Genomic DNA, 12,199 nt, shown 5'->3' on the forward strand with positions numbered 1-12,199 from the left:
ATTTAAATAGTTAACACGTTTTACTGCTAGATTATTTGTGGTACTATGACCTGCAGCACTTCCATTTGACTCCCTAGCACCCTTCTAGAAGGTTGTTCTTTCATGAAAACTCAATACATGCCATTTGTTATGAATAGAGAAGAGAATACATTATTTCCAACTTGTCCCACACATAAAGTACGGTACCAAAATGCAGAAGGCATGTTTTCTGAAACTAGAGCTATTTGCATTTCAAAATTGATGTTTTCAGTAAGTTTAAAGACTTTTATTTTGCATTTCTTATAGTCGTCATGTTGGATACATTTATAAGGCATATTTAAAAAAGACATTTTTTTAAATACAGCTTCACTTAACAGTATAAATTTTCAGAGAAAATAAATGTATGTCACAATTGCGAAAAATAGCTGACTTCAAAAATACCAAAATTAACCGTGTTAACTGATTAAGATTTACATTTTTTTGCACATTTTTTAATAGTAGTTGCTTTATCCTCTTTATTAATAGCTTAATAGTTTCATATTTTATATAATTCACATCTTTTTTTAATGCTATTTTAGATCATTTTTACTTCATGCTTTTTTGTTAATTTTGTACTGTAGCTACAATAATGCCTCTTTATGTATTTCCACAGGTGTGTGTGGATGGCATGTCACGCCTTAGCAGTTCTGCGCTCAATAATGAATTCTTCACTCATGCATCTCAGTGCTGGAAGGAGCGGCTTGCAGACGGTGAGTATGTTAGTTAATGGCAATACAGTCTACTTGAAAAATAAGAATCTTTAAACAGTTAACTTTTGTTTTATTGATCTATATTAGCTGTGCAACTCTACTTCACACAGGAAGTCCTCATACTTTAAAATTTGGAGTGAAATTGCCTTCAGTTATTCTTTCTGCACCAAATAATGTAATTTGAAAGACATTATTTTATTTTCATTTACACTGAGAAAATGTTCCAAATCTGGATATAAACTTAATATGAAACCTTTAATAGGATTTAGTAAGTTTTCAAAAGGTGATCATTTGATTTTTCCAGTTTTGCAACTAAATTTGCCAAAAGTATTGACATATCGTTAAGTATCAGTTTTAACATTTTAGAATTACTTTGATACTTATTTTACATAATTTTGATTCTGTACCTACATTACAAATGCACATTTGGTTTGCCGTGGCTAAAGTTGCAGCTCTGTTTCCACCCACTCACAGGTGTTAATATGCCAACTTGAGCAGGTTTAGTGTCTTCACTAGCACGGTTACGTGACCAAGATGGTAGAAGGAATGGCCCCTGACATTACTTTGGCTTTGTGGAACATGGGAAAGGAAAACCACAAGATAACATGCAAGGCTTCATGCAAGATTTAGTACTGTATAATACCAACTAAAGGGGTGAACACAATCAATTTACTCAAACATTTAAAGGCAGTGACATAAATGTTTAACACATTAAGACATGGCTCAACAATTATTTTTACCTGTAGGGCAGACGTATTTTGTGCTGTTCTTTCAGGAGCAACAGTATTTAGCACTGGCGCTTCTTTACTACCTCAATTTTTTTAATCTGTTGCCACAAAGTGTGCTGCTGTAGTGCATTATTTTCTTCTATTACATGTGATTTTTAAAATTATATTTCATCACATTTAGTATATATAAGGTGCTATAACTTTTCAGTGCTCAATTGCATAAACAGTGGTCCAACCACTCCTTGTACTCATATATTTACAGCTCTGCTTTAGATTACACAGTAAAACCCCACCTATTATTAGAATAAAATAAAGGATATTTATTCACTCCAAGTACCTTTCCAATGATCACCTCTCCAGTGGTAAGCCACAGAATACAACCAATGAACAATAAAGCACAATTCTTCCTCCTTCTATCCTCCAGTTGAGTGTTGCGTGCTGTCTCCCAACTCTGACTCTCCCATGTGTGGCAGTGGGCTCTCTTTTATGTCAGACCCGGTGGTGTTTCCAGTGCCACATCATATCCTCTGGAAAAACATTTCCTGGCCATGAGTAAAAATAGGGAGGTCCTCCCCTGAGAATGCCCTCTATCAATACATAGGGACCTGACAGGGCTGCACTTCCATACTCCAATTCCCAAGCTTCCCTCCTGGTATCCTGACTGCCCTCCCATATGATAACTACAATAATTCGGTCAAATCAATAAAGCAAGAGAATGTTCTTGATTGTAATGTTTAGTGTAACCAATTTTGAGTTTGAGCAAGATCAGTAATGTCAATTTATTTATATAGCACATTTAAAACAACATAGGAATTCTGTGGCCAAAGTGCTTTACAATAAAAGAAGAAAAAACATACAATTAACATAAAAAACATAAATAGAAATAAAATAAATGAACATAAATAAAATAAATAGAACTAAAATTACATAATCGCAATGAGAAAATCATCAGTATTACTGAAGGTCACGGAAAGCAAGTGAATAGAAATGAGTCATTAATCTTGTTTTGAACGGTTCAGTTTGTAGACAACTCCTTTATGTAATGAGGTAAAGAGTTCCACAGTGTGGCGGAGCATCTGTACACTTGGTACAAAGGACAACAAGAGACAACTGACCAGAAGATCTAAGCACTCAAGATGGCTGGTTTAAAGCACACAATTCAGATAAATAGGCAGGAGCAAGCCCATGTAAAATTTAAAAACTAGCAACAAGATTTTAAAATCAATTTGAAAACTGACAGGCAGCCAGTGTAAAGAAGCTAATATTGGAGAAACAGAATCAGACTTTCTTGCCCCAACCAGAAAGCGAGCGGCAGCATTCTGGACCAACTGTAACTGTATATCAGGGATTTGCTAATTCCAGAATACAGCAAGTTGCAGTAATCAAGGCGAGAAAAGATAAAAGCATGAGTAGCTTTCTCAAGATCCCTAGAAGATAAAAAAGGCATGATCTTACCTAAAAGACGAAGCTGGAAAAAGAAACTCTTAAGTACAGAATTAATCTTTCTCAAAAGAGAGGTTATTGTTAAAAATAACACCAAGATTGCGGACTTGAGGTTTGCAAAAGACAGAGAAAGAGCCGAGAAGTCCAAGACCAATTTGGGCTTTAGCTGATGGACCCAAAAGGACAGAGAAAGAGCCGAGAAGTCCAAGACCAATTTGGGCTTTAGCTGATGGACCCACTAGCACCTCCGTTTTATTTTGATTCAGATCAAGAAAATTATTATCCATTTTAGTTCAAAAAGAGTTGTGCAGTTGATTCATTGCAGAGTTGCAGACGGGAATATAAACCTGTGTATCATCAGCATAGCAGTGAAAAGAAATGTTAAATTTCCTAAAAAATAACTCTTTAATAGGATGAAGGTATATAGAGAATAAAATAGGACCCAAAATGGATACCTGAGGAACACCACATTTAAGAGGAGCAGTAGACGAAAAAGAGGAATTTAAAGTCTCTAAAAAGTGTCTACCAATTAGATATGACCTGAACCAGTAAAGAGTAGCTCCTTTAAGACCAACAAGATGTTCAAGCCGTAACAGCAGTATCTCATGGTCAATAATGTCAAAGGCAGCGGACAGGTCAAGGAGGACAAGGACTGCAGCACCACCTAAGTCAGTAATAATAGAGATGTCATCGAATACATTCAAGAGGGTCGTCTCAACACAATGATAACGCCTAAAGCCAGATTGGTAGATCTCAAATAAATTATTGGAGTTAAGGTGATCAACCAATTGATTATAAATAATTCTTTCTAATATTTTAGCCAGAAATGGCAATTGGGAAATCGGGCGAAAATTGGCTAAAACTCCAGGATCTAATTCTGCTTTTTTTTAGACAGGGACGCACCACAGCATGTTTAAAAAATGAGGTCACAACCCCCTCACTAATAGAACCATTGATAATGGCTAGTAAAGGTGGACCCAAAACATCAAAGGCTTCCACTAAGAGGATTGGTGGTACAATATCAAGAGGACTGAGAATAGGTTTAAGGGTGTCAATAGTACTTTTTAACTGTGAAAGTGAGACAAGATCAAAAGATTCTAAGACAATGCCATGATTAACAGTAGGAAGTATATAGCCAGTTGGAACAAATACCACAGCGGATTGTATCAATTTTCTGACAAAGAATGAAAGAAACTTCTCACATGAAAGAACAGTACTATTTAATCCCATCACAAAATGAGGGTGAATGGCCGCATTAATTGAATTTAACTCTTTGAGGGCTGAGTATTTTTTTCCAAAAAACAGTTCCTGAAAACCAATGGTTTCACACAGAAATCAACAAGATGTCTGTTGCTGCATGCTGTGGCTGCCAGTTTGCCAAGAATGTGCAGCAGGCTTGTCTTTACGTGTCTGGCAAACGTTGTCAATACAATGATTAGCTGGGGACCAGCCAACTGAAGCTGGAACCTCAAATTTGTTTTCGATCACTTGTATCAAAATCTGAGTCCAACAAGTAATAGTCCAGTTCAGAGATAATAGGCAAAACGTCGTCCATGGAGAATTTTGCTCTACGAATTCACTTTGATCTCTCGCCAGATTCAGTGCCATTTTTGCCATTGTTTGTGCCTTGCTACTCATGCGAGCGCAGGAAATCTCGGTCAAACTAATGAATCTATCTTTCCTTCTAGCAACGAGAGTCCAACTGAAACAAAACGGTTGGTTTTGTCCCAGTTTACAGTCGATTACCATCGTTAACTCCTCCTTTTGACAAAAGTCGACATCAGCCCTGAAAGAAAGAATTAATAAGATTCTAGAATTCTTAGAATGAGGGGATACTAAAACAGAGAATAAATCATGTTTAGCTTTCTTAACTGCAACCTGGAAGTTGAATAGAGATGTCCTAAAAATCTGTTTAGAAACAATCAGTCCATCTTTTTTCCAACGCTGTTCCGCAGTTCGACAGGCACAGCGTAGCGGTCGCGTAGTTTCATTTAGCCAGGGAGCAGGTCTTCCCTTATTACTGCGTATCTTGAGCGGAGCAATTGAGTCTAAAACCATTTTACAAGAAGAATTAAATTCTAAAACAGAATCATCGATACCATCATATTGGACATGTACATCAAGACTAGAGAATATGGTTTTAAAATCGGATATAATAGAAGAATCTATAAAGCGAGAACAGCGTGGAGCACAGCTAATAGTAGGAACATCAACAGTAATATTTAAATCCATCATTATAGAAAAGTGATCAGTAAAAGAAACATCGCATAAATCAGTATTATTAACTGAAATATCACGTGTAAGAACAGGATCAAGGAGAGTGAGTTGGCATGTTAATATGCTGGATAAAATCAAATGAGTAGTAGTAATAGAATTGTAAACATCAATATGACCACTGTATGAAGCCCCTGTGAGCCACAGTCTTTTAACTGACCAGACGTTCACCCCAAAATTAGTGAATAATGCACCATTTCTGTAAACTTCAAATACACTTGTAAAAATTTCTGATGCAGCCTTAGTGTAGTGCATCATCATAACTGTCGCCAGTTGTGTTATATGAGAAAACTTGGTATTTTTCCCTCTGTCTCACTACAAACCTGGCAAATTTGATGACAAACTTTCAAACCTAATGCATCCATCCATCCCATATTCACAGAATGATGGACAATAAAATAAACAATTTCCTTCTGCCTTTATACATATAATTCTATGTGGAATTGGTGCGTTATCCATCAAAAGACACTCCATTTTATGTGATAAACACATCTTGAATATAGATATCTTGAAATAGATATTGTTTATGCAAACAACAGTTTTTAGCAGAACTTTTCCTCCTCTCTTCTTCACAGCTCTGTCTGCATGGCATATGTCAATGCCTTGTCTTTTTTATGTCTAGCATCATGTTCACGCGCTCTCAGATGGGCTATAAATCAGAGTCTCAAGCTAGAAATATCACATGAACGTACTACAGTCTTGGAGCTGTGCTACCTGAATTGTCTGAGTTGTGATGTAACACAGATCTTTCACCTTAGTCGGTTGTATAAAATAGCAAAATATATAACCTGGTCACTGCGGTGGGCTGGCACCCTGCCCGGAATTTGTTTCCTGCCTTGCGCCCTGTGTTAGCTGGGATTGGCTCCAGCAGACCCCCATGACCCTGTAGGTTAGGATATAGTGGGTTGGATAATGGATGGATGGATAACCTGGTCAACAGGAAGTGGAATGTTTTGGCTGAGTTTTATTTGGAGCAAAGGTATACACGTTTAATACATTTATTTTGCTCTTTATTTCCATATAAATTTCTGTTTACCTATAAAAAAAAAAAAAAATTAAAAAAAAAAAAACTACTTAACTGCAACCTCACATTTCTCTGAATACAGTAATCCCTCCTCCATCGCGGGGGTTGCGTTCCAGAGCCACCCGCGAAATAAGAAAATCCGCGAAGTAGAAACCATATGTTTATATGGTTATTTTTATATCGTCATGCTTGGGTCACAGATTTGCGCAGAAACACAGGAGGTTGTAGAGAGACAGGAACGTTATTCAAACACTGCAAACAAACATTTGTCTCTTTTTCAAAAGTTTAAACTGTGCTCCATGACAAGACAGAGATGACAGTTCTGTCTCACAATTAAAAGAATGCAGACATATCTTCCTCTTCAAAGGAAACCGAGAGGAAAGCAAACAAATCAATAGGGCTGTTTGTTTTTAAGTATGCGAAGCACCGCCGGTACAAAGCTGTTGAAGGCGGCAGCTCACACCCCCTCCGTCAGGAGCAGGGAGAGAGAGAGCCAGAGAAAAACAAAGTCAAAAATCAATACGTGCCCTTTGAGCTTTTAAGTATGCGAAGCACCGTGCAGCATGTCGCTTCACTAAGCAGCTGCACACAGAAGGTAGCAACGTGAAGATAATCTTTCAGCATTTTTAGACGAGCGTCCGTATCGTCTAGGTGTGCGAACAGCCCGCCTGCTCACACCCCCTACGTCAGGATCAGAGAAAGTCAGCGCAAGAGAAAGAGAAAGTAAGTTGGGTAGCTTCTCAGCCGTCTGCCAATAGCGTCCCTTGTATAAAATCAACTGGGCAAACCAACTGAGGAAGCATGTACCAGAAATTAAAAGACCCATTGTCCTCAGAAATCCGCGAACCAGCAAAAAATCCGCGATATATATTTAAATATGCTTACATATAAAATCCGCGATGGAGTGAAGCCGCGAAAGGCGAAGCGCGATATAGCGAGGGATCACTGTAGTCTGAACAAAAACTCGGGTCAACACACTGAAGTGTAAATGTGAAACATCACAACTTGAAGTTCTGAATATTTTGAGAGTTCCAGTAGGCAGCATAAGACACCTCCCCTTCTTCACTCGTTAGTCTACCGTATTGGTCAGTGGTGCTGTTACGGTACACTGCTCATTGGTTCTGCTGAACATAAAGCTATTGCAGACTGCCATGACTATAAAACAGGAGACTGAAAGTGCAATCCACTTTAAAAATAAAAAAAAAAAATTTGGAAAGAGTACAGACCTAAGTAACACTGTCTCCCATGGCCGTAGCAATGGAGGAGTCGTAAATAGTTATTGATTGTGTTATTGTTTCTTCGAGTATTTTTGTTGGTAAAAATAAGCCTGTTTGATTTCTGCACAGTGAATTGTCAATATGGTTTTGTTCCTTGTGTTCATGAAGGGGCAATACAATATTAATGTGAAGGTGTGTGGCACAACTGTTATGAATGCGCTCATTCCAAATAAAGGCTATAATCAGGGTTCCCACGCGTCCTGGAAAACCTGAAAATTTTGAGGGTTATTTTCCAGTCATTGAAATGACCTGGAAACTGATCGAAATGGCCAAATGTCCTGGAAATAATCTTTCTTGTCCTGGAATTTTATTTCTGTTTTCGCTTTTTAATTTTTCTGTTTGAAACAGCTTGCTGTTCGTAAGTCTAGATATGATGACAGCTGAGCTAGGTCGTGGCCTCTGCTGCGCAATGTCTACACCTACTGAGACATGTATAGGCAATTATATTTGAGTTTTGACCCTCGTTGCTCTAGCTTGTCAGTAGCTGACAGGAGAACAACAGAACATCAGTTCATCACTTGAAATTTCTGCTGAGTGCATGACTGTAAGTATGACCACAGTGCATATGGTGCAACTGACAGTTTTGTTACTTCATACCGTCTGATGTGGACCCAGGTCGCATATTAAACATGTCAAGTAAATTGGCGATGCTAATTTCTGTTAGCCTGTTAATGGCAATTCCCATTAGGTGTTAGCATAGTGCTTATTGTCTAATGACGGTAATCAGAATCAGAATACTTTATTGATCCCGGAGGAAATTGCTTAATCAATCTAAAATCATTTTGTAGGCCTACGTGGTCCCACTGTTAAGCAAATAAATTCAGTGAACCAAACCTAAAACAGCACGAACACAACAGTGTTAAAAAGAATTAGACTAAGAGCTACTGCTTTCATTTAAAACAAATAGGGCTTAGGCTACTTGAAGCCTACATCTAAATGCCTGTTCTTGTGTGTTTGTGTAGGTTCATGTGATATCCTTGCAGCCGAGCAATCGCCACACAATAAATATTACTTGGCTTGTGCCGTTTATTTGCACAACTGAACACGCTTAACAGCTCCTGGCTCAACTTCTTATTCTAGCTTGCTTCCATTATTCCACATTACGTTAGCTCCCTCTAGAGGAATTATATGGGTATGCTTTCACATTAAGTTTACCACAGTTAGCCTACAGAAAATCTGTACTGGATCAGTATTTCTATTTAGCCTACATTTTTGTACATTACTGTATTTAATGTTTTTGACACTAATAGGCAGTGTTGCAGGAAAAATAGTAGCCTATAATGGTTAATTTAGAGAATGTATTTCTAATTACAGAAGTGAGGGAAAGCAGAATCATGTCAAGGAGGTGTACATTTAAGGAGGAATGGAAGATAAATCCTGAGTTCAGGGACTGGATAGGACATGTGACAGATAATGTACATCGGGCATACTGCAAGATATACAAGAAAGCTTTTGATGTAGGCAACATGGGCATTTCTGCTGTTAAAAGCAATTTAGAGAATGTATTTCTAATTACAGAAGTGAGGGAAAGCAGAATCATGTCAAGGAGGTGTACATTTAAGGAGGAATGGAAGATAAATCCTGAGTTCAGGGACTGGATAGAACATGTGACAGATAATGTACTTCGGGCATACTGCAAGATATACAAGAAAGCTTTTGATGTAGGCAACATGGGCATTTCTGCTGTTAAAAGCCATGCCAAAGGACAGGGACACAGGAGGGTCATGTCAAGTCAAGGCACAGGACCACGCATGACTGATTTCATCAATCAATCTCCCACCCCCCAAAATTTTGAAGCTAGCAGACAGGCAGTAGAATCAGAGAGTTCAAGGAAGCAGCGAGGTCCAGCCATCAACTTCTGTAACTCCACCTCAAGCTACACCCACAATCGGAGCTCATTTTTCAAGTGAAGCTGTTTTAGAAGCAGAGATCCGCTGGGTGATTAAAGTGTCCCTTTCCAAATATTCTTTCAATTCCTGTTCAGATATGGGTTCATTGTTTCACCTGATGTTTCCAGATAGTGAAATTGCCCAAAAATTCTCATGTGGTGCAACAAAAGCAGCGTATCTGATGTGTTTTGGCCTTGCACCATATTTCAGAGACAAGCTAGTGAAAGACATTAGAAAGTCCAACTGCTATACCATTTCATTTGATGAATGCCTCAACAAAATAACACAGACCGAGCAGATGGATGTGCTTGTGTGGTACTGGAGTGATAATGAAGAAAAGGTAGTTGTGCATTATCTGGACTCCCAGTTTCTAGGGCACACACAATCAGAGAAGCTTGTTGAGAGCATTAAAGTTTCCCTCTCTCCACTTGATCCAAACAAGCTCCTGCGAATCTCGATGGATGGACCAAGTGTCAACAAAAAATATTTGAGATTATTTGAAGAAGACAGGTCTAAGGAGGCCCCAGATATTAGAAGCTTGATAAACCTAGCAACCTGTGGTCTTCATACAGTTCATGGAAGCTTCCAACAAGGCGAGAAGGAAAGTGGATGGAAGATAGGTGACAAACTAAGAGCCCTTTGGCAGCTTTTTCATGACACACCAGCCAGATGGGATGACTTTATTGAAATTACCAAAACATCAACATTCCCTCTAAAATTCTGTGCTCACAGGTGGGTGGAGGACTTGCCAGTGGCAGAGAGAGCACTTAAGATGTGGCCACATGTTGAAATATTTGTCGACAATTACAAGAAACTGCCAAAGAGTAAAATGCCAACGTCAACATCATACACTGTGGTCAGAGAGGCTGTTGGTGACCCCCTTTTTGAGGCAAAATTACAGTTTTTTGCCTATGTGGCAAGGCAGCTGAAACCCTTTCTTGAGACGTTCCAGACTGATGCCCCCATGATGCCATTTTTGGCAAAAGACCTTCAGGCCTTTCTGAAGAGTTTGATTTCATGCTTTATGAAGAGGGAGGTACTGGATAACATCAAAACACCTGTCCAAATGCTTAAAATTGATGTACTGGACAAAACACTCCATTTGCCACTGAAAGAGGTGGATCTTGGCTTTGCCACCAAACAAGCTCTTGAGAAAGCCTCAGAGAAGCTGCTTGAAAAACCGCTGCCGGGTCAACAATTCCGGAGAGAATGTGTAGCCTTCCTGTCCGCAACAGCAAAGAAACTGCTGGACAAATGCCCTTTGAATTATGCAGCAGTAAGGCACATGGCATGCCTAGATCCAGTAACTATGATCAGCGATGAAAGGCATGCCATCTCCATGTTTGAGAAGCTCTTACAGCTGCTTCTTAACGCCAAATGGCATACAGCAGAGGACTGTGACCAAATCCTGAGTGAGTATAAGATGTTCCTCACTGAAATGGTGCAGCACCGTAAGGAGGAATTTCAAGGGTATAGAAGTAGCTCCTGTCGGCTGGACACATTTATTGGAAGATTTGCTGGTGACAAAGCAGGGTATGCAATTCTGTGGAAATCAATGAAAGACCTGTTCACATTGTCACATGGGCAAGCAGCGGTCGAAAGAGGGTACTCTGTGAATAAGGACATGCTGGTTACAAATCTGAAAGGAAGGACTCTGATGTCTCTTCGCCTAATCCAAGATTCTTTGACTGGTGGCTCATTTGATGGAGTATTGCCAAAGCCCCTCTTGCAGCATTGCAGAAATGCCAGGATGTGATATGTCCAATACCTTGATGATGAAAAAAAGAAGAAAAAGGAAACTGAAAATGACAAGCAAAGAGAAGAGCTCCGCTCTGAAATCACAAAAGTGGCAGCAAAGAGACAGAAAATAATCACTAGCATTGAGGCAATACAAGAAGAAGCAGATGCAATGGCAGAGAAGGCTGAGAGAAAACAGGACTTTACACTGCTCACAAAATCTAATGCCTATCGTAAAAGTGTTGCTGAAAAAAAGAAAGAGGTCATCGGGCTAGATCCAGTTTTATCAGACCTCAAGGAGCAACACCAGCATTGTTTCTAAACCTAGGCCTACACCAGATGCCTTTTTCATAGGTTACACTACAGTGACTTATAGATTGTTTTTTTTTTTCCCAATATACTGGAGTTCAGGCTCTTATCCTTTTGTTCCTAGTATTCTTTCTAGTTTAACCAAGTTTTCAACTCAGGAATTGATGGCAAGGCTATCATGATTTAAAATGGATGTATTTTGCTTCTTTTCCCACAAAGATGAGTTCTTTATTATAATCTTTGTCGTTGACTTATGCAAATTCTACAGCTGCTGTATTCCCAGTAAAGCTACCAGTTGAAAGTTAACTCTGACTTTGTTTTGTCGCGTGCCAATTGTTGCATATATTAGTGTTATAGGCATCATACACATGATGTAGGCAATAAATTGGCTTTATGCAGTTTTGTTTAATACAAACATTGTACATAAATTTATTTGATACAAACAATGACATAATATGTAATATGCAAGTAACTTTTACTGAAATTAGGTCACTATGGTAGCCTATTTCATGGTGTGATCAACAGCTCTATACTGAACAGTATGGAATTGCTCAGTATATGTCAGTGTTTGGATAGTTTTCCACAATCCAAGAGGCATTTATTTCTTTAAAAGAGTTTTGCAGTTTAAAACCGTGTGTAACAAAAAGAGGTCAAACAACTCCATTATACATCAGTACATTAATTGGTATTGCCTTTATGTAATTTAGCATATCGGTGACACTAAGTCCCTGCATAATCAAAGAGAAATTAAAATGGCGTTAAGCCTGCGACTAAAGTGTATGACTGTATG

General features: G+C 38.6%; 1 protein-coding gene across 3 annotated transcripts in view; it reads left to right on the plus strand.

Annotated features, from left to right (window-relative positions):
• asxl1 (ASXL transcriptional regulator 1) overlaps positions 1-12,199 on the plus strand; it is a 135,690-nt gene that overhangs the window by 106,180 nt on the left and 17,311 nt on the right. For all 3 annotated transcript variants that reach the window (XM_028811586.2, XM_051932420.1, XM_051932421.1), the window contains one exon: positions 632-728. In XM_028811586.2, coding sequence (XP_028667419.2) covers positions 632-728 — 97 coding nt within the window. The remainder of the gene's footprint in view (positions 1-631; positions 729-12,199) is intronic.

The sequence above is a fragment of the Erpetoichthys calabaricus genome, chromosome 10 (genome assembly GCF_900747795.2).
Source record: "Erpetoichthys calabaricus chromosome 10, fErpCal1.3, whole genome shotgun sequence".
Classification (NCBI taxonomy): Eukaryota; Metazoa; Chordata; class Cladistia; order Polypteriformes; family Polypteridae; genus Erpetoichthys; species Erpetoichthys calabaricus.